Here is a 23,440-nt window from a genome sequence, read left to right as displayed (position 1 = left end):
CAACGCTGATACAATACTATGTCTTCCCTGACCTCTCCAATGGTTTTCTCAAAAGTGACTGAATCCTCTCGCCCCTCTTTGTCAGCGAGCTTCTGTTGTTCCTCACAATCACCACGCTCTCTCCCCGCACACCACCACCCACAAAGGTGACGGCAGACTGGCTGCTACAGACTCTTAGGTCCATTGCGGCCAGCTCCGGTCTAGGGCGGTTGCCTGTAAGGACATTTGACGCCGAAAAAACCTAATCTCCCACGTCTCATCTGTCAAGCTATTGTGCCTCCAGGGACTGCAGAACAGGTGAGGGCGCCTGGAGGCAACCAGTTCTCGTACTGTCTGAAGGGGCGAAGAGAGGGTGCCGGGGTGAGGGAAAGGAGGGCGGACGGCGCGATAAGGAAGGCAGCGCGGCCGAAGCACCCCCCCCTCTCAGGGATCACCTTGCGCTGACCTAGTTGAGCTGCGCAGGACGGAACCGCACAGGGCTGGGGAGAAGGGCGGGGCGGCGGGGGCGGGGCCATAGGTGGGCGGGGCCTCGAGGGCGATATTGCTGCGCTCGCCGGTCATTTGCCGGCTCTCCAGCCGGAAGCGTCGGGGAGGCGTTGGCGGCTGCGGAGACCGCGGCGAAGGCGGTGCACGTGGTGACGTGCTACGGGGGTGCGGCGCGCGCGGGCCGCCGCGGCGGCAGTGTCTCCGGGACGCGCGTGGAGGGCGGTCGCTCGGGGCTGCTGTGCAGAGTTTCGCCGCCTGCGGTTCCAGCGCGGCTGTGCCAGCGAGCGAGCGAGCGAGCAGGTCTAGGCGAATTCCCGGTGCGCTCCCGGCCTCACAGACTCCGAGGAGCTGTGCGCTCTTCCCCTCCTCGCTCGGTCACTCCCTCCTTCGCGGCCTCGAGGCGCTTTCGGTTGGGCCGATTCCCGCCCGCTTCCTCCTGCTCCCCGTTGAAGCTCCAGAGATGAGTTTTTTCATCTCTTTAGAGATGAATCAGGTAATCTGCGCTGGTCCCACTGACGAGGCGGGGGAGGAAGGGCAGGCTGACTCCGAGCTGGCGCATGGAGCGGGCGGCTGGGGTTTGAGGGTGGGAGGCGCGGAGCGGTGCGGGATCCCCGGGGTGCAGGAGTCGGCAAGTCGCCGCAGTCGCTGCTCTCTGTGGACGAGGAGCCGGCGCCGCGCGGACCCCGCGCTCCAGGCGCTGCCGTGGTTGTCCGGTCGCGTCAGCGGCCAAAGGCGGGTGGCGGGCCGCCTCGGATAGCGCTGCGGCCGAAGAAGCAGAGCGGGAGGGACGAGAAGTTTTGGGTTGAGGGGGTCCTCGGGGGGGGCTGGGTCAAGACCTTCCGGAAGGAGGGCGCGGGAATCTCCATTTCTGCTGTCAGGAACCCCGCCTAGTGTGTGTGTGGGGTGTCTGCCCGGGGTCTGGATTCTCTCCTCTGAGCCCTCGCAGGACCCGGCGACTGTGGGAGGGGAGCCTGCCCAGGGCCCAGTCGGTGCTCCCGGGTCTGGGGTAGGGTGGCACCGCGCTCCCGATCGCCGTGGGCCGCGGGGTCCTTTGTTCCCGCTCCACGTTGCCCGCTTTTCTTGCCAAGCGCGGGGAGAAGGGGGCGGGAGGAGGGAGGGAGCTGCTGCCCTGACGTGTCGGCGCTGAATGACTGCGGGCCGGGCCAATCCCGGGCGGGGGTGTGCAGACGCTGGGCGCCTTGCCTCCCGGCCTTCGGAGTGGTCTCCTGCCGGGCCGCGCAAGGATGAAGGCCTGGGACTGCAGGGCTCTCCGGGCAGTCACTCGGGCCCTCGCCGCTTTGTTTCCCATCCCCGCCGCACCTCCGCACCACCCCCCTTCCCCCCTCCCCCCGCCCAAAAAAATCAGCAGAGAGGTTTGTTCTTTTTCCGTCCTTCTGCGCATTTTGCGTAGCGACTCTGGTTGTAAGCTCATGATGGTAAGAAAGTATCAGGCAGTAGGATCAGATTGAGGGTTAGCCCTAGGGAAACTTGAACCACAAATACTTCAGAAATTTTACTTTTCCCCCAATACAAATTAGATCTATTGTTTGAGCCCGCTGCCGTTTCAAAAACTAGTAAGTAGAAATCGTAGAAATCAGAGGCCGATTAAAGGATTTATTTTGTTACCCAGTATGTTGTCAGTGATGGAGGGCTGGAACACCCTGGCATCAAGCTGTTCTTTGAGGACTCTGTGTGTGGTGACCTTCTGTCCACTAGTAAATAACAACTCGGCAAGCTTAGTACTACTCTAAACAGTTCAAGTGTAGCAGGGACTAGACTGAGACAGTATTTTCTTTCAATTATTCTAGCACTGGCGGTTAAGGAAAAGAAAATATTGATGAACAGCTTTAGGCATAATCATGCTGAAACTTCTGAAAGATGCTGAAGGAGCAGTCATTATTTGTGTATCAGAAGGTGAGGCGTACACTATTTAGAATTGGGTTGAGAATACCATAATTTAATACCAGCTGGCAGGCTACTTGTCAAATGTCTGTAATTTGTAGTGAGAGAGAAAACTGAACTAGCATCACTGACCTAAAAGAGACCCAGAATGATTTTCCTCTGTATTTTCCTAATATTTGAAATCTCTGTCATTAATTAATACATATTAATTTCTTAATTTATCTTAACTTATAGTTCTGTTTTTCCACCTCTTGCCCTCAAAACAGCATTCCAGGTTTGGGTTTTAAATTAGTGTCTTTTTGCTACTTAGTTTGGAGTGGGGTTTTGTTTTTTCTTGCTTGAAGAATGTTTTAGGTGGCAGTTGAATATATTTTGCAAATAAGTGTTCCGGTTTTTTATTGTAAAATGTTTTTCTGTTGGGGAACTGTCTTAATCATTCATGTTAGACGAAGTACTCCTAAAAATCATTTCATTGACTTTTCAACATTATGGTCGTATACTCAAATCTACAAGAAGGTTGGGAATCCCCCTACCTTGTGCTTGGGAGTGTAAATGGAAGAATTAACGAATAAGGGAGTGATTTCTGTTTTCTGTCAGAATCACAGAAAATACATTCTTATATTCACTGGTGAACTTTAATTTGTTGTTGCTCTTGAGTCGCTAAGTCTTGTCTGACTCTGCGACTCCATGGACTGCAGCATGCCAGGCTTCCCTGTCCTTCACTATCTCCTGGAGTTTGCTCAGACTCATGTCCATTGAGTCAGTGACACTATCTAACCATCTCATCCTCTGCCACCTTTAAGTAGAAATTTTAATTACCACCTTGTAAATGATTTCAAAACCTACACCTCACTATCCTTCCTTTTGGCATCAACCTGGATGCCCAACAGGTGCATCAGCTGTATAAATATCCCAAAGCAAATTCCTCTTTTCCTTCCCGACTTTAAGCATGCAGTAAACTAAAAATGTCTGTTACACTTTTTGAGTTCTAAGTTTGATATTGAGTTTTATAATGATGCCAAATATCTTCTCTAAAATGTCATTGTTGCCTTGGTAGGATAAGCAAGGGTATAATAATTTCCATGTTTTTTACCTATTCCTCTAGACCACCTCCACGTTTCTGCTAGTATCTTGTGCCTCTGTGCTAAAAATTCTGCTCTGTCTAAATCATCTTAATATTGATCTCTTACTTCCTCTCCTACTATTTACCATATGCATCCTGCAAACTGCAGTCTGTTGAAACAGACATTGTTGCAGTTTCTGGAATATTTGTGCTTTCCCATCTTTTCCCCCTTTTGTGTGAACTGTTTTCACTGCTTGGCTTGTCTGTCTTTCTGATTGGTCCGTGGAGTGTGCGAGGCTGGGGAATGGAGTTAGCTCTGTTGTGTCATGAACATCGCATTCCAAACTGTCTGCCATCTGTTTGGAGCCATAAGTGTATGTGGGATGTAAGAACTACAGAACAACGAGGTTAATGGCATGGAGTGGGTGAGTGAGTCTGGTGAGTTTTGGTGTATATAGATGGATCATTTCAGATATTGGGAATCTATAACTTCTAGTTTTAAAAAGATTTGTAGATTTTCTTTGTATTCTAAAGTCTGTTCTTTAAGTTGGCTACCCTCAAAAGATTGCCTTGAAGCTTAAATAAGCTTGTAATTTGCCTTGAGGTTTTTTTAGGATGCTTTAAAAGTTTGATGATAACATTTTATCTTATTCTTACTGAAAGCCCAAGAATGTTGAGGGAGATCTATGGCTTTTTTTTTTTAAACTTCTCTTTGATACGTATTTGGGTTAAGCTAATCTTTGGGGGAGCTTTGGTAACATGTGAACTCCTGGGTTTTACTAAAGCAGTTGAATTATTTATATATGAGTCGTCTGTCTCTCTTTCCTTGCACTGACCACATTAAGAAACTGCAGTGTATTTACCAGAATATATTGTACTTGACTTCAGTTTTCATTTTAAAAGTGGATTTGTCAAATGTATTTTTTAAATATCAAATAAAATTCTAAATTTTATACTTTTCTATAAGCCTGGGATGTTGGAGCTTTTGCCTTGGCTTTTCAAATATATAAAAAAAAATTCTCCCCTTCTCCCCACATGTTTGTTCCATCGAGTTTCATAGACCAGATGAAGATCTGTGAATTTGTGGAAAGGCTTAAAACTTGGTTTGCCCATGCTGACTTCAGTGAGAGTGAATGTGAACTTTGAAAGACATGGTTTTTTGCAGGCAGAAGTTGATGTGACCTCCTCCAGTTTGGGGGTGGGTGAAATAAGGGGCACACAGTGAGGCCACAGTAATTAAGTTTATTGCATTAATTTAAATGTCAAGTGAACTTGAATTAGCTTTTGAAATCAAGTAGGGCTGTACTAATCAGCAGACATCAAAGAGATGAGGTTCATATTGAGACTTTGCTTTACTAGAAAATCACCTAGTACTACCCTGGTGGCTCAGATGGTAAAGAACCCACATGCAGTGTGGGAGACCTGGGTTTGATCCATGGGTTGGGAATATCTCCTGGAGGAGGGAATAGCAACCTACTCCAGTATTCTTGCCTGGAAAACCCTCTGGACAGAAGAAGAACCTGGCAGGCTACAGTCTGTGGGGTTGCAAAGAGTCGGCCATGACTCAACGAATAAATAGGTGCTCTATTGCAGAACTAATAACATTGTACAAATGTGCATGGCAAGAGTTGCTCCAGATTTTCTCCAGTGACGTGAAAGTTGCTCAGCCATGTCTGACTCTTTGCAACCCTATAGACTCGGCCATGGAACTCTCTAGGCCAGAATACTGGAGTGGGTAGTCTATCTCTTCTCCAGTGGATCTTCCCAACCCAGGAATCAAACCGGGATCTCCTGCATTGCACGCAGATTCTTTACCAGCTGAGTCACAAGGGAAGCCCAAGAACACTGGAGTGGGTAGCCTTTCCTTTCTCCAGGGGATCTTCCCAACCCCGGAATTGAATCGGGGTGTCTCACATACCAGGCGGATTCTTTACCAACTGAGCTATTTTCTCCCAAAGGACTAAAGTGATTTTTAACCATCTGGGTTTCTGTTGTTGTTGTTTTCCAAGATGAATTTTAGGTAGAACTTTGACACTATCAAATATACCCTCAGAGATCCTGTGAGTGTGATTGCACAGCACTGTGATAAAGCAGTCACATGAGTTTTTTGGTTTCTCAGTGCATATAAGAGTTATGTTTATAGGATACTTGGGTCTGTTAAGTATCCAAAGCATTATCTTTAAAAACAACTTATATACCTTAATTTAAAAATACTTTATTGCTGAAAAATGCTGACCATCGTCTGACAATGCAGGGTTGCCACAAACCTTCAATTTGGAGGGGTTGGCGGGGGGTGAGGGGGAGCAGTGTTTGTCAAGTACAGTACTTTGGTGGTTTAGTCACTCAGTTGTGTCCGACTCTTTGCAACCCCATGCACTGTAGCCCACCAGGCTTTTCTGTCCATGGAGTCTCCAGGCAAGAATACTGAAGTGGGTTGCTATGCCCGCCTCCAGGAGATCTTCCAGACCCAGGAGTCAAACCCCAGCCTCCTGCATTATAGGCAGATTCTTTACCATCTGAGCTACAAGGGAAGCCCAAAATACACTACAGTGAAGTGCAATAAAGCAAGTGTTTGTGTATAGATGCCGTTTTTTTTTATTCTTGATTAAATCAAGGTTAGTTTACAAAGAAATACTGAATAAAACCAGTCAAGGCTTAAAATACTAATAAATCTCCATTTGTGTTTTGTTTCTGAGAGGGCATACACTTATATCATTTCTAACATAACTTGCATAGAAAGGTTCCTCCCTTTCACCCTTGCATAGATTTTCCTAACTTGGGCTAGGTCTTGGCTGGAAATGTTTAAGGTTTCTTTTAGATAGTGCGTTCTCTCTGTACATAGAATTAAGAAGAGCTGAATTAACTAATCTAGATGCAAGTGAACAGCAGAGGAAATCAGTACTACACGATGGTATGAAATAGTTTCATTGCAGGTATAAACATTGACAACAGTCCCAACTGAGGTCCGAATACTCAGGTTTCTTTGAGATAAAATCTAAGCTATGGAGAAACCAGTGAAGGCATACAGGATTCAGGTTGTGCTACTGTTGAACTTAATATGGTAATTTGTTGAAATAGAACTGGATTAGCCTTTAAGTGGGTTCTGGGGTAATAGACCATTCATATTAACATAATTGTTTGAGTTGTGGGTTTGATTGATATATAAGAATCCAGGTAATTTTAAGATTTCCATTTTTAAAAATATGCACATCTTTCAAATAATTTATTTAGTTCTGGTTTGCAGAATTAGACACTGGTATAATAGCAGTTCAGGTAATTAGCTTCCCTGGTGGCTCAGAGGGTAAAGCATCTGCCTACAATGCCAGAGACCCGGGTTCTATCCCTGGGTCAGGAAGATCCCCTGGAGAAGGAGATGGCAACCCACTCCAGTACTCTTGCCTGGAAAAGCCCATGGACTGAGAAGCCTGGTAGGCTACAGTCCATGGGGTCGCAAAGAATTGGACACAACTGAGCGACTTCACTTCACTTCTTCAGGTAATTAAAAAAATAAGAACCAGTGGACTTTGACACTTTATTTAATGGTGTGAAAATGAGGGGGAAAGAGAAGGTAGGAGGATTGAGTGTGATTTCCTTGCAGATTTGATTTGAACTATAACTTTCTGTTGGTAGTTTATTACTGTATATGAGAAAAAATGATCACATAAAGCACAGACATTAATATTTTCCATTTTGTTTATTTAGTTTGTTTCAACAAATTACTTATCTTTATACAGGTTTCTAGGCTACTTGCTTTGGGCCAGGGGAGGGGGAGGGGGGGAGGGGGCGGCGCGTCGGGAGGTGGTGGGAAGGATACAAAGATAAACAAGACAGAGGCTCTGCTTTCAAGGGACCTTGAATCATGGAAGATAAGCAGGTACACAGCCCAGAATAGACCAGCTGGAAGATCACACAAACATACTTTCAGAGAGGGTGCAGTATGTGGAGGATGGAGAGAAACTATGTTCTCAGCTGGGGGGATCTGGTGGGGGCTCTATGAAGGTAAGATGTCATCTGCAGAGGCTGTGTTAAGGGTATTCCAAGAAAATAAAACTTGAACAAAGGTACAGAGATGAGGAAGTACGCAGAGCATGTTTGGGAAACAGAGTATCTGGTTTGAGTGGAACATTGTATACACGTCTGGAAACAATGAAGGTTACTGCTGGCTGGTGAAAGCAGACGGATCACATGTTTGTGTATTAATTAGAATCTCACAGTAACAAATATTAGAATTAACCAATATTTACATTTGTTCTTGTATATCTCACTTAACTGATAAGTTACTAGCTCCTGCCCTCTGGGGAGAGTTTTGGTTTTTTTTTCAATCCCGAGTGGTTGCAAGTTAAATGAAAATATTTATGTATAGTTACATTTGTATTATATTCTGTATTGTGCCATTTACCTTGAAATGTCTTTAAGATCAGGACTTAGCATGATCTGCCTAGATCAATTACATTCTTTGATCATTCTGAATATCCAAAAATTTTCATTATTACAGATTATGATGCATGATTATCACAGAAGAAATTCGTGTCTATAGCTTTAAAGGACTTGATTACATCATTTTCAAGCCTGATAGTTTTGGAATCACCATTAGAGCTTAAGACTCCTCTGCCTTCACTTCAACCACCTGTCTTCATACTTCGCCGAAGTGCTGAGTTTCCTTTGTCCGTGGATTATTTAAAGCATCCCAGAAATAACAGTTCTCACCAGTATAGCAGGTAAGTGAATATTCAGTGGTCAGTGCACACATTTTTTTTTCCTAAAGACTGTGCCAAGTACACCAGCATCCTTTCATAATTTTTTTAAAAGGCGGAGAAGTCAATAGTATTTGTAGAAAAAAAACTTTTTTTCTATTGTTTTCTGTAAACTGTTTTGAATTTAAATAAACCACTTACTTCAAATTGAACCCTTCTTTTACCACTTTTTGATGATGTATTTTGTGTAGCCATTAGTCCATTTGTTCACAGGAAAAAGTGAAATGAAAAAAATTTTTTAAAGAACATACATTTCTAACATGTATTGTTATGAGACAAGTAGTTTAGAATAAATGAAACATGGAAAGGGAACAGAATTTTTTAAACTTTTAATTTTATTGGCATACAGTCAGTTTACAGTGTTGTTAGTTTCAGGTGTACAGCAAAGTGATTCAGTTATACATACACATGTATTTTCTTTTTTAGATTCTTTTCTCCTATGGGTTATCATAGAATATTGAGTAGAGCAAAGGGAACAGAATTTAAGTTAGTCTTATATCAGTTTTTCTCATTTGTGAGTAAAGGAGTGACTGTAGCCCCAGTCCAAGGAATCGGTATGTAATGACCACTTCACATCCTTCCAGACTTTTCAGTTGCTTGTTGTATGGATTTGGGGAGGGCTTGGTTTCCATTTTCTTCCCCTTCACAGTGTGTGTACTAATAGAAACCTGGCCAAAATTGCTAGGATATCATACCACTACTGTACGAATTCCTAAAAAGACTTAGGACCAAAGTATAGGGGTACAAAGGCTTGGACATTCAGTGCCAGCGTTGTTTTAGCAACGTTCTTGTGTGATAAATTTTTATGTATTGTTGATAGGATGGAATTTGAAAATTAAAGATACTGTATTACTTTTCAAAATGTTATAAAAATCACCATTTATAAGTAAAAATAACTTGGCTTTATTTCTGCCCTTTAGCTAAATTTAAAAGGAAAAATGATTCCCAATGGATATTTAATGTTCGAAGATGAAAATTTCATTGAATCTTCTGTTGCCAAATTGAATGCCCTGAGGAAAAGTGGGCAGTTCTGTGATGTTCGACTTCAGGTATTTAAAACTTAATTGGAAACTTACAGAACTGATCTTTCATTACTGAAAACCGTATGTTCCTGGATTGACTTATTTTCTTTCTCATAAGAGGCATTTAATGAAATAAATTTAAAAGACAATGATTTACCTAGAAACATAAGATGAAGGATACGATGTAGTAATTAGTTAGAGAAATACATAGTCCACAGTGCTTCTAATTTTAATGCCTGATGTTGCAGGTCTGTGGCCATGAGATGTTAGCACACAGAGCAGTCCTGGCCTGCTGCAGTCCCTATTTATTTGAAATCTTTAATAGTGACAGTGATCCTCACCGAGTTTCTCATGTTAAGTTTGATGATCTCAATCCGGAAGCTGTTGAAGTCTTGTTGAATTATGCCTACACTGCTCAGTAAGTTCTCTGAAGTACATCATATAACTAGGAAATGAAATTCCAAGTCCCTCTAAATTTATTTAAGAATCTGTGTTTTAAGGCCATGGTATGATAAATGATATAGAACCTTTTTTTTCCAATAGGTTGAAAGCTGATAAGGAATTAGTCAAAGATGTTTATTCTGCAGCAAAAAAGCTGAAGATGGACCGTGTAAAGCAGGTAGAGTAACAGAAGTAATATACAAGGAGTAATGTTACTAGGGGGTCTTACTTTATATAATTAGTTTGTATAATTTGTCATAAGACATCTGTTGGTCTCAAGAACTTGAAAATGACCCCTTTTCCTCCCTAGAGATGTGAGTATGTATATAATTTTAACTGTTTAGCTATAGTAACGGTCACACTTCCTCTTAGATAATTCAAGCTACAGTCTTGCTCTTTCAGTAGCCTTCTCTGGTGGGGTATCCATGTCAGTCTCTGATAACATGAATTAAAACAGTCTTGATAGTTCTCAGTCATATAATTCATACCCTTAATTCTTGATTCTTCTACATTTCTCAGTTCTTCTTTAGAAGTTTTCTTTCTAGAATTTAATGCCACTGAGAAGTGGCATTAATAATTTATAGAAGAAAAAAGCTTTTAATCCTGTAGTGTAGGGGTCAGTAAACTGCAAGCCTTAAGAGTTTTATTGTAACAGAGCTCTCCACTGCAGGTGGCCTATGGCTACTTTCTGCCTGCAGTGACAGAGTGGAATAGTTGTGAGAAAGTAAGGCCCACAAGCCTAAGCTGCTTACCATCTGGCCCCTTAGGAAGAAGTTTTCCTGTTCCCCTCCTCTCATGTCATTCTGCTTAAAAACCCTTCTGTGCTTATAGCACATGTCCTTCAGGTTAGCATTCCAGGTTCTCCCTGATTTAATTGCTATTCCTCCAAAATATTTCCTGATTTTCTTATCTTTTGTTCTAGCCAAACTAAACTGTTGCAGCATCTTGCCTAGTACCTATCTGCATTCAACATCATTTCCCCTCTAGAGGCCAGTTCAGATAATTTCCTTTATGAAGCCTTGTCTGTCATTCTAGTGGGAGATACTTCTCTGAACATTTCATGTACATTTTCATAGCATTTCAATTTGTTGCATTTTAAACAACTTATGTATTTGTATGTTCTTCTTTGATGTTATTGTTTATATACATGTATCCCTGGTAGCTCAGACAGTAAAAAATACACCTGCAATGTGGGAGACCTGGGTTCGATCCCTGGGTTGGGAAGATCCCCTGGAGAAGGGAACAGCTACCTACACTAGTTTTCTGGTTTGAAGAATTCCATGGACAGAGGATCTTGGCAGGCTACAGTCCATGGGGTCACTACGAGTCAGACATGACTGATTGACTTTCACTTCACTTCATTCTTCCTACAGTTTAACTTGTTCTATTAAGGCAGTGAGTTTTGTTGATTAATTTTTATATTGTCTCATAGTACTTACAAGGAATATTAAATATTTGTTAAATAAAGTGTGTGTAAATGTTGACACTTTGTATTTTTTCCCCCAAGGTTTGTGGTGATTATTTACTATCTAGAATGGATGTTACCAGCTGCATCTCTTACCGAAATTTTGCAAGTTGTATGGGAGACTCACGTTTGTTGAATAAGGTTGATGCTTACATTCAGGAACATTTGTTACAAATTTCAGAAGAGGAAGAGTTTCTTAAACTTCCACGGCTAAAGGTAAAATATATAAAGATTAAAGATGTGAAGGTAAATCTATAAAGAGATACAACTATTTAGTTCCAAGAATGTAATCTTTGTTCATGTTTCAAGCAAGTGAGTAACGATTATGAAAATGACAGTCCATTGAAGTGATGTTATTTTTAGCCGTGTAAAGGTTTCTTCCTACCTGTTTGTTTACTTTTCTTTCTTTGGCTACTGGTTTATAATTCTTATAAATTAGAATAAATGTATGGAGTGTAATGGGCATCTGTGACCACTTTGTTATGAAGTAGAGAATTAAGAGCCTCGACACTGATCTGTGTCTGTTTTTCCCCACTCTAGCTGGAGGTAATGCTTGAAGATACTGTTTGCTTGCCCAGTAATGGCAAACTGTACACAAAGGTAATCAACTGGGTGCAGCGTAGCATCTGGGAGAATGGAGACAGTCTGGAAGAGCTGATGGAGGAGGTTAGTTTTAAAGTAAATGGGACTCAACAGTTACTAAAAATACTTTTGCTATAACATGAAGGATTCCCTGTCACTTTTATTTTATAACAATGACCCTAAAGAATTTAAATTTTGCTATAGGTACCCCTAAGCTGAGAAACAGGGGGGGTGTCCAGGTGAGCTGAATGAACTGTTCAGTTTGGTCTTCTGCTTTTCTTTTTTTTATTTCTTTGCTTATTATGTGCTGTTAACTTTCTTTAAAGTAGCATGTAATTTGCTTTAGACATGGGAGGTGGTACTGAAATTTTCTGTAGATTCTTAATTTTTCTTCACAGGTTTTTGCTTTAAATTTGACAAGTAGGTAAAAGCTTCTAATGGTTGTTCCTCCCCATTGATTTATCTCCCCATAGGTTTATTAACAAAACTAGGATACCCAAGACTGAAGAAACAAGAAGAATCCTCAAGTGTATTGACACGTAAAGAAGCAGCAGTCCTGCCCCAGTTCTCCTAAGAAAAATCCGCTGTGGGCAGAGAACGATGATGATTTAATGGTGTTTACTCCTTTACAGGATTCTTATCTTTAAAGCTTTGTGTCTTTCAATGGTGTTGTTCATACATAGAGTCACTCACTTAACTTGGGCTACTTTTTAAAAAATACACAAGGAAAAATCAACGGAGAAATGATGGGAATTAAACATGCAGGTGAAACAGTGGAGTTGACCTTGAGTTTATCCCTCCACTTAAGCCTTTCAGATACACGAAAGGCTTATTACCAAACCGGTTAGGCCTTTAGAAACGCGGTTATCATTATACTCTAAAAAGGCGAAGAGGTGATCTTTAAATTCTATCTGGTTTCCCACTTGAAAATCAGATGCAATAACCATGTGTTTGCATCGTTAAGGGAGGCAGCTGTGGAGGTTGTTTGAACTCTTGCATTTGTGTTTTTTTTCTTATCTCTTTTTTTGACATTGCCTGCAGGACAGAAATATGTTTATACATATTAGGCCACTTATCTTCGAAGGTGTAAACCATATTTAGTACTTTATTGTAAATATGTACATTCTTTAAGAGTATATATATTGTACTGGTCCCTTTTTTTTTCTTAATGCTGTATCATGGAAGCTATGAAAAAAAATGAAGATTTCTTTCAAGCCAACCAAGCCAAGGATTCTTCAGCCAGTATTAGAAGATTCTGTATCTTATTTTTTGCTTTTTTTTATTTTTATTTTTACCACCATGACATGTTTTCTTTACTTTGGGGATCCTGCCAGAGTAAGATGTCAAGAATCCAAGAAGCACACTGGAGGTTGCCGTGAGGCGTGGTGTGATCTGCATACTAGTGGAGTAGCCATGGAGACAGTAGCCACATGGGTGTTCTGTTGCTGTTTTGCAGGTTCAAACCTTGTACTACTCAGCTGATCACAAGCTGCTTGATGGGAACCTACTAGATGGACAGGCTGAGGTGTTTGGCAGTGATGATGACCACATTCAGTTTGTGCAGGTACACAATGCACATCTGAGGTAACCTCAGGTTAAAGTTTGATTAGAGCATTTTATAGTCTACTGAAATTTTCCTTTAATAAAGGAAAGTGAAAGAACGTCATTGGTATAACTGGACAGAAACATTTGCGGGAGAAAAACCAGCCTATCTTTCTTAGCATTACTACCACTTTTGCCACATAAAAAGAAATTAGCACAGCAAACTAGGAAACCCCATTTAAATTTTGTGTGTGTGTCTCGATCAAATAGGATTTTCAAATAGTAAGAAAAAGGGCCAATAAGATGAAGCAACATAGAAATTCTTTGGTTTTTTGGTTGGACCATAAAAAATAGTTGTCAGAGGAATGACTGTTAAACCTAAGTTTTATAAATCCAGGTACAAACTTTTTTCGTTTATGGGCAAATAACAGAGAAAAGTGTACAGATCATAAGTGTCACATGGTAAACCCCTTGGTTTAAAAACTTATTGGATGAAGAAGAGAAGATTTCAAGCATTCTGTAAGCCTTCCTCTTGCCTGCTTCCCAGTCACTTGCCCTACACTACCCCAGGGGGAGCCATTATCTGACCTTCTGAACATTACCTTAGTCTGCCCATGCTTGAAATTTATGTAAATGGTTATGGAGTATGTATTGTTTTTGTTTGGCCTTTAGCTTAGCATTGTATTTGTGAGGGGTGAACTATAAAGTAGGCTGAGTTGACCCAAATTAATGGATGTTTCCCTTTAGTAATTAAAAGGTAAATGGTAGACTCAGAAAACAACCTATATGGTGATGTTATTAGGTGTTCTGTGTCAGTAGTGGCTGGACATTTTTATTTTCACAGAAGTTTTTGGGTGTAAATTTGTGCATTCTGAACGTTGAGGCTATCTTTCCCCTTGTCTCCAAACATCATAGGTTGACTTTTTTTTTTTTTAAGTACTCTTTGATCAGGCAGTGGTTGAATGCCTACTAAGTAGAAGGCCATGATGTTACCTAAGAGGGCCCCCAAACGTGTAAGAAACAGTTTCTGCTTCCAGGACCTTACAGGAGGAGGTAAATTAGAACAGACTAATAAGCATTACCTACAAAAGACATTCAGGGAGGGTGGAACAAGAGAGGAAAAACCAGGGAAATTTCACAGTGGAGGCAACATTTGAGCAGTCTAAGGATATAGAAGAGTTTGCAGATAGAGGCGTGTCAGGTAGCAAAGGATACCTGGACAAGGAGATTCTCTTGGAGTTGCAGGTCTCACAACTGGAAAAGTCGGTAAATATAGTCTGATTGGGGCTTCATACTTTATTCTACAAGTAGTGGGGGGCTTTCAAAGAATTTTAGACAAGGGAGTAGAGTGAACTGAACAAACACATTTCACAACTTTAATAATAGTGAAAAACTGGGCAACGGTCCAGCAGCAGGGGGACTGGTCAAATTATGGTTGTTTCCATACTGCCGAGATCTGTAAGTCCATTAGTCGTATTTTAGACAGTGAACTGGTAGGTGGCATTCTCTGGGTTGTGGAATTCCAACTGATTTTGGTGAGGGGGAGGGTGTGGTTGTTTGTCTTTTACTTACTAAAAGCATCAAATCCTTCTATTTTTTATGACCAGGTGCAGAGGATAGAGGAAAGCTTGTGAGACCACTCTGTAGACTATTACAAGCAGTAGTAGTAGTTCAGGTTAAAAAAAAAAAAAGATGATGAGCCTTGATTTGAGAGAAGGGAAAAGGGTAGACTCGATGTTTCTAGTTGCAAAGGTCCTTAGTAACTGGGAAAATCAAGGAAAAGGAAGAATTTGAGGGTGAGCAGGATCCTGACAAGTGTGACTCATTCAAAGGATGTGCCATGAATAGAGATAATGAAGTAAAGGAAGAGGAGACACTAGGCTTTAGAAATAGGAAGTGAGGTCGAGAAGTAGCCATTAGCCTCAGAGTGGTGTTCAAGCTAGCTAACATAGGAGAAAAAAGTCTGAAAGACTGAATTGTTGACTATGTTAAATCATACTCAGAGGGGATGTAAAAAGGTCAGGGGTTTCTCATCTACACTGGTTTTAAGGCAGCCACTCTGTAACCTTTAGTGGTTGTAATTTCCCAAAAGTTACGAAGGTTAAGATTAGCTTGAGAAGTGATGGTGGCTGAAAAAGCCACCAGGGACCACCCCCCTGGGGAGGGGAGTTCAGAGGCAAAGTGTAGGCCAATGGGTGTGCTGATGGGAAGAGTTGATATGGGAAAGTTTGAAGATAAAGCAAAGAATTAGGTTTGAAAATGTCTGGAGTTGACCAGCATTTCTGTATAAGGCTTGTAGTTAATAACACTAAGTAGTCATCCTTGTTACCATGCTTTTTTCTTTCTCATTGATTTTTCTCTCAAAGCCGTACATTAGAACAGTTTTCTTAACTGCAGTAAAAGCCATCATCTTGTGTTACTTTGGCTTCCTTTTTCCCACAGATTGGGATAGGGTTTTATGTACCTTGTAACTGCTATTAGCAGAGGATACAAACAAGACTATCATAGTATAAAAGAGTGGCTTTATACTCAGAATTCCTAATTTTTATTTTTATTGTTTTATTGCCTTAGGCATTGTATATCTTCTGATTTTCAGTATTTTTGTCTATCAGATGGATAAGTGTATTGCCCTTCCTGAATTAAAAAAGATGATGTGAATAAAGTACCCAATAATACCTGGGTACATAATGTATAAATGGAATTTGATAAAAACCATTACCATGATACATTCTCTGTCTTCTCTCAAAATAGCCTCTTATACTGCAACCACATTTGCTGAATTGCCCACACCAAACTTGATAGTTTTTTCCCAGCTTCAAGTAGCTACCAGAATCTTTTTCTCTATTGTCACATGTCCTTCTTCTTCCACTCTAAAGAGAAATTTCCTTTAGAGATCCTACCTACCCATGTGGCTTTGGCCCTGGGGACCAAAATAGAGGAGCAAACTTGGCCAGGTATTGAAGGTGGTACCTGTTCATTCAGCAGACATTTCCTGCCGGGGTAGTCTTGATTCTTCCGATGCCTTGTGATCATATTCCTTAGACGTATTTAGGGCTCAAGAAATTGGAAGAAAACCATCAAAGGGAATTCGTACACGAGGGCACAGTGTAATCACAGTCATTTGGAAATTTGCAGCTTTGCCCGTTTCTCCCTCTTCTATGTTCCTGTGTATTCCTTTATGAGTGTTTGATTCTGTTAGTGTTACTACTTTATTAATATCTGAGTACCATTTTTTACTTTTGTGTTTTGATGTTGTTTTAACTTGTCTCGGCTTCCCTGGTAGCTCAGATGGTAAAGAATCTGCCTGTAATGTGGGAGACCTGGGTTCAAATCCTGGGTCGGAAGATCCCCTGGAGAAGGGAATGGCAACCCACTCCAGTATTCTTGCTGGAAAATTCCATGGACAGAGGAGCCTGGCGGGCTACAGTCCATGGGGTCACAAAGAGTTGGACACAACTGAACGACTCATACTTTTACTTGTCTAAAAAAACACTCTATAATATCTTTAGGGCAATCCTAAAGAAATACAGTTGTAAATGTTTCTTGTAGTTGCCACTTTTTTCCTATAAAATAACTTTCAGAGATTGGATGGATATGTCTGCTCACTTTTTGCTAACATTGTATGAAGGATGATACCAGTACATATGATTTAGTTAAGTTTAGCAGTTTCATGGAGATAGTTAAATGTATTCTTTTAGTTAATTCTTGCTATTTTAGATTTATAACATATTTCGGGAGGTTCTATACTTATTTATGTGGATTATGAGGGAGGAGGTTCCTTTTGTTCTTCCCTTGAGTACTTTTCTACTTGATCTGCAATGTTTTTTTCATTGTTGAACTTGAGCTTTTTCTTGATCAGGGTAGGTACAGTTGTTTCCTTATCAAGTGGAGGTGGAACAAGGCCAGTGACACGTGTCAGCCAGAAAGTGTTGGTTTGTGTTCAGTCTAGGTGTGCTGTAAATGTCATGCGTAAGTGAAGGGTACGAAGTGTTTTTTCAGTGTTGTGGACTAGCTCAGGAGCAAAGGTACACCAGGTATGGTCTTTGGCTAGGTTTCTGTAGCTGCCTTTTGATTTTGCAGAAAAAGCCACCACGTGAGAATGGCCATAAGCAGATAAGTAGCAGTTCCATTGGATGTCTGTCTTCTCCAAATGCTACAATACAAAGCCCTAAGCATGAGTGGAAAATCGTTGCTTCGGAGAAGACTTCAAGTAAGTGTATTACACTTGTCAGATTGCCTTTGGTTTATTTCTTTTTAAGAAGGAGTTTTAAGTTAGAACCATATCAAGTTGATCGAGGAAAAAATTCAGAAGCAACTAAATTTGGAAAAGAGTAACAGGTCATCCCTGTCTGGAGTCTGGAGTCCAATGCAGGATCACCACAGCAACCGAAAGTAATAAAAATTGCATCTTTAAAAACACAGAACTCTTGTGCTTACAGATAACACTTACTTGTGCCTGGCTGTACTGGACGGTATTTTCTGTGTCATTTTCCTTCATGGGCGAAACAGCCCACAGAGCTCACCAACAAGTACTCCAAAACTCATTAAAAGTTTAAGTTTTGAGATGCACCCAGATGAGCTCATAGAGAAGCCCATGTCTCCTATGCAGTATGCACGATCTGGTCTGGGGACAGCAGAGATGAATGGCAAACTCATAGCTGCAGGTAAGAACAGAAGGATGAGTGACTTAGCCAAAAGCTTTAACTGGCTAAGTCTCTTAAGCAAATGTTTACGCTTGCTAATGACGTGCAAATTTCGGAAGACAAGGTTTAATATGCCTTCTGTGGCATTCCACTTGACCACATTCTAAGATGACCGAGAGTCACTACTGTTGTAGCGCCTCGTCTTCAAGTTAATGTCTGTCTCTAATTCCTTAAAAACTATAAAGTAAGTAGTTGTGTCCTAATTTTCAAGCCAAGATAAAGCAGTTTACCTATACCGATAATTTTGTCATTCAGCTCTAACAAGCACTTAGTTAAAATGGGGCCTTATTAAGTTTGTGGATGAAAATTCTTTACCTCATTTTGTACAGATTACTTGAAACATTCTAGACCAGAAACCCTGGGCCAGTTTAATATTTTAAACATAACTGTTTGTGGTTCTTATACCAGGTGGCTATAACCGAGAGGAGTGTCTTCGAACAGTTGAATGCTATGATCCACACACAGATCATTGGTCCTTTCTTGCTCCCATGAGGACACCAAGAGCACGATTTCAAATGGCCGTACTCATGGTAAGTATATTATTTTGCAGGAAGCAGCAGCCCACATTTAGCATTTCTGCTAACTTCACAATGGCAGAAATGCTAATCTCTTGCTTTGGCTTAGGGCCAGCTCTATGTGGTCGGTGGATCAAATGGTCACTCAGATGACCTGAGTTGCGGAGAGATGTACGATCCAAACATGGATGACTGGACTCCTGTTCCAGAATTGAGAACTAACCGCTGTAATGCAGGTAATACTTTCCTGCTGAGATAATCAAATACTTAAACTGTACTTAAGCATGATGATTAAGTTATCCATTTTTAACCTTGTTTTATACTCACGTAGGAGTGTGTGCTCTGAATGGGAAATTATACATCGTTGGTGGATCAGATCCATATGGTCAAAAAGGACTGAAAAATTGTGATGTATTTGATCCTGTAACAAAGTCATGGACGAGCTGTGCACCTCTTAACATTCGTAAGTTGATTTTCTTTTTTTAAGTATTTTTTTTTAAGACCTCTGAGTCAGCGGTATGTGCAGTGCACACTTACAGTTTTGGGGAGTTACAGTAATAGTTTTGGTTTGACTTGATCTTACAGGTAGACACCAGTCTGCAGTCTGTGAGCTTGGTGGTTATTTGTACATAATTGGAGGCGCAGAGTCTTGGAATTGTCTGAACACAGTAGAGCGTTACAACCCTGAAAACAACACCTGGACTTTAATTGCATCCATGAACGTGGCTAGGCGAGGAGCTGGAGTGGCTGTTCTTGACGGTGAGTGTTGGGATTTGGAAAGTTGAGGAATGGGTAGTGGCAAGAGTTTGTTTTAAAATTCCAAGAGAATGTCAGTAATAACTATGCACTGTTGTAATTAAGAGTTCAGAAGCAGCCATCGTTTCTGACACAGTGAAGGTTGGTGGTTTGTCTTTTAGAAGTTTCTAATAATCAGAGACTCGGTACTGGGTATATAGCATAAATATATTCACCTTCTTCCATAAATCATACTCCTGATGCATTATCTTGGAGTTTGAGTTTGTTGCTTTAGAGCAAGAATTTGTAAAACAAAGGAAATACAAATCATCTAGTTTACTCCATGCCGAATTGAAAGCAAAACAAGTCTTTCCAAATCATTTTATATAGACAGCTTTCTTTTCGCTTCCATTTTATTGATTTACATATTTATTTTGGAACAAAGCTTGTGGCTCTACTGGTAAGAGCCTAAGTGTGGAGGCACACCAGTAAGTAGCCCACTGGCCTGCAGCCTTGGGCCTTGGGAGCCTTGTCAATTCTTTCATAAGTACATGGACACAGGTAGGCTAAGTGACAATCAGATGAGAAAATAAGAATTTTGAGAATCCCCAAAAAAGTTTTTTCCTAAGCTACAGAGAATATTTAATGCTAACATTTTATTTGAAAATAATTTAACAATTTAACTGCCTATGTATATTTGAAAATAGTTCATTTCATTGCCTGTTTCCAAGAATAAATTTCTGTAGCAAAACCATTTTATATAGTTGGAAAGGTCTAGAAAATGTTCAGTTATTTAAGCCTTCTTTCCTGTAATCTTCATTCTTGTGCACTGGATTAATAGAAAACTTTCCAGTGCACTCTAGGCAAGTTGTCTAACTTCTGGGTTCTTCATTTCTTCATCTGTGATATGACAGTAATAGAAACCACCTCATAGAACTGTTGTGAGAATTACACTTCCTTTAAATTGCCTGACTTACATGTGCAAATGGGCTTTTATCAATTTTATTCCATTGTATTCCCAGCTTCTAGGGAATGCTTGCCACATTTAGTTAGGATGAACGGGCTTTTCTTCCGAGAACCACTGATTTTAGCAAAAGACAGATTTAAGGGTTTCTTTCTTAGCCTCTCCAGATTAACCTTGTCTCTTCTCTCTTAGGAAAACTGTTTGTAGGTGGTGGCTTTGATGGTTCTCATGCCATCAGTTGTGTGGAGATGTATGATCCAACTAGAAATGAGTGGAAGATGATGGGAAACATGACTTCACCACGGAGCAATGCTGGGATTACAACTGTAGGGAACACAATTTTTGCAGTGGGAGGATTTGATGGCAATGAATTTCTGAATACGGTGGAAGTCTATAACCTTGAGTCAAATGAGTGGAGCCCCTATACCAAGATTTTCCAGTTTTAACAAATTGAAGACCCTTTCAAACTAACAGGCTTAGTGATGTAATTGTGTTTAGTAGAGGTACACTTTGTGAATAAGGAGGGTGGGTGGGTATAGATGTTGCTAACAGCAACACAAAGCTTTTGCATATTGCATATTATTAAACATGCTGTACATACTTTTTGTGTTTATTGGGAAAGGAATGCAAAGATGAAGGTCTGTTTTGTGTATTTTTAGGACTACTTTGGTTACTTTTTGGAAGTTGATATTGTAAAAGAATAAACCAAGAATTGATTGGGAACGTCATTTCAAGAAGTCCCCTCTCCTCCACATTTGTTTTGCCAGTTTGCACATTAAATGACTCTTTCTCCTCAAATGTGTATTATGGGGCAAGAGGGGTAGGGTAAGATATAGGCAGTTGGGTTTTTTCAAGGGCCCTTTTTCAGTAACTGGAACACTCTACAACAAAGAGACTTATTTAACTAGATGACAGTGACTATTTTTGTTTTTATTAAAAGGAAGCTTACATGCCTACCAAGGTTTAATCTTTTATGATTGCCTTTTTATAACTTTTTGTATTCTTAGCAGAGTACTTTCTTTACCTGTTGAAGTTAACACGTCGCAGGTTCAAATTACTGAAGCAGAGTGGCAGTCTTAAAAGTATGCAGTGAGGTGTTTTATACTCACAGAATACAAACTTCAGAACTTTTGCCTTAGCTACAGGTTTTTTTTTTTTCGAGAATGCAATACCAATGTTTATTTGAATGGGGTTGCTGAACAGTAACATGGCTGTGATTTTTATTTGATACACTGTTTTTAAATACTTTGACTTCTTGGGGGTGTATTTTATATAGCAAAACACTCAATATTATATATAACAGTAAAGAACAGTGAAGTATTTTATCTTCTAAATAATTCCTATTTTTTATCATTAACAAAACAATCCTAAAATAGCAGTCCTTGATTGTGGGAAAAAAATTACCTTAAACTGTACTGGGTTTATGAATGCAGCCTTATCAGAACTCTGTCTTTGTTCAGTTTGTCTATTCATACGGATAAACACTGGTTGGAGTGGTGACTTGGTATTGTGTAATGCTACACGTGTAACTTATGGTGCCAAAATTAGAACATCCTAATGCTTGCTGTTGATGCAAACGTATTAAAGGTACTTTGCAGGAAATCCTTGCACCATGGGATTATTCTCCAAAAGTTGTTTGTGTTCTTTTTCATTACTAAAAGTTTTGGGGGGTGATTTTTAAAATTTTTTTCCCAGTAACAATGAGCTTAAGTTATTTGTGGGAAAATACTTACCTGGTATCTTACATCTGAAATAAGGACTGTTGTTTGGGGGGGTTTTTTGTTTATTTTTTGCTTTTCTCTGAGAAGGCAAAGAGGCACATGGGAATCTCATGAGCCACCTGGGACCATATGACTTATCCAGTGTCTTAAGTTGGGTTAAGAAGAAAATTAGTTTTTTCCCCAAGTGTTCCACTGGTGCTTTGACACCTTAGTTCACTCCTCTGTTCCACAAAGAACCACTAAGAAAGGAAATCAGTTTGCCTGGTGGCTCTGTAGTTCCTGACTATCACTAGTTTCATTCCAGACTGAAACTAGGTTGGCAGATTTGAATCGGACTTTTTAAAAAGGTTCTGTGTATGTTTTATTTATTTAGCACAAGGAAATAAAATTTTACTGGAGGGAGTCACTATGATATCCTTGAAATCACTTCTCAATTCCTAGGTAACATGCTTAATGCAAATAATATGTGGGAATATTTTGGTCAAAGTTTTATCATATTACCATTGATGCCACTGGTAGCTAAAATTATGTTCTTTAAGTATATTTTGAATATAAGAAGTTTCCATAAAGGGGAAAAAAAAGTGCTCATTGAACAGTTGTTCCTGTTTATCTGCACGTAAAAGGTTTTTTTTTGTTTTTTGTTTTTTTTTTAAGAGAAGGAGAAAATGGCATAGCTTAAGTATAAGTTAAAGAATTTGTTTTTGTTTTTTGCTAATGTGGGTTTCAGAGTAGTTTAAAAATATTGGTTAATAACCATTCTCAGTCGTAATAATGCATGAAACATACCCGATTCCTAAAACAGTAGCAAAAACTATAAAATACCTGTTTGAATTAACAAAACAATTGACTATACTCAAGTATAATTTTCTTTTATTGTGATTTTCAAGGATAGGGCTTTGATATTTGGCCTCTAAGTATAGTCTTACATATTTTACCATTTTCAACATGTAGAATTCCTTACATAATCATATTTTAGGGAGGATAATTTGGAAATATGATTAGTACAAGAATCCTTGCTAGCGAGGGACAGGGAGGCCTGGCATGCTGCAGTCCATGGGGTCACAATCAGTCAGACACGACTTAGTGACTGAATGACAAGTATACCCTATAATCTGTAAAAACCCTGTAAAATTTTGAGAGAGTAGGCAAAGGAGACATATAGGACATTACTGCATCTCCACAGTTAGTTAGAAGACTGGGAGTCACAGAAAAGAGTCTCCATAGTATTAGTATTTTTTGTATCTTGCTTTGTTTCAAAAAATTTGAAGAGTCTCTCACTGAGAAAACAAGGAAATATCAATATATGAATCTCATATACTTAGTAAGGCCAGGCCACAAATTTGGGCCTGTTAGCAGGAGACCCACTGAATAAATCATCTGAAGGTTAAATAACTGTGAAGTACCAGTTTTCTTCATAAAAGACCAGAAGTTTCTCAAGAGTCAAAGACTAACAACGATAAACTGAACAGTAAGTATAGTATATACAGAGAGGGACGTGCTCATGGCTTCTTTTACTAGCACAATAGCTAACAAAATAGGCTTCTG

At 40.2% G+C, this 23,440-nt stretch overlaps 1 protein-coding gene across 2 annotated transcripts; it reads left to right on the top strand.

Moving 5' to 3' along the window:
• Positions 1–582: 582 nt before the first annotated feature.
• IVNS1ABP (influenza virus NS1A binding protein) lies at positions 583–21,792 on the top strand. Of its 2 annotated transcripts, none has more exons than XM_027565579.1 (15): positions 583–979; positions 7,947–8,169; positions 9,126–9,254; positions 9,476–9,645; positions 9,771–9,846; positions 11,176–11,349; positions 11,674–11,799; positions 13,172–13,279; positions 17,338–17,467; positions 17,697–17,921; positions 18,369–18,490; positions 18,585–18,711; positions 18,807–18,938; positions 19,061–19,234; positions 20,367–21,792. In XM_027565579.1, the coding sequence occupies exons 3-15, from the start codon at positions 9,144–9,146 to the stop codon at positions 20,618–20,620; spliced, it is 1,929 nt and encodes a 642-aa protein (XP_027421380.1). In that variant the 5' UTR covers positions 583–979; positions 7,947–8,169; positions 9,126–9,143; the 3' UTR covers positions 20,621–21,792. The 2 variants fall into 2 exon arrangements, with proteins under 2 accessions (XP_027421380.1, XP_027421382.1); XM_027565581.1 differs by lacking the exon at positions 583–979 and adding an exon at positions 3,870–3,889.
• The last annotated feature ends 1,648 nt before the right edge of the window (positions 21,793–23,440 follow it).

This window comes from Bos indicus x Bos taurus, chromosome 16 (genome assembly GCF_003369695.1).
Source record: "Bos indicus x Bos taurus breed Angus x Brahman F1 hybrid chromosome 16, Bos_hybrid_MaternalHap_v2.0, whole genome shotgun sequence".
Taxonomy (NCBI): domain Eukaryota; kingdom Metazoa; phylum Chordata; class Mammalia; order Artiodactyla; family Bovidae; genus Bos; species Bos indicus x Bos taurus.
This window is presented reverse-complemented; position numbering and strand designations above follow the sequence as displayed.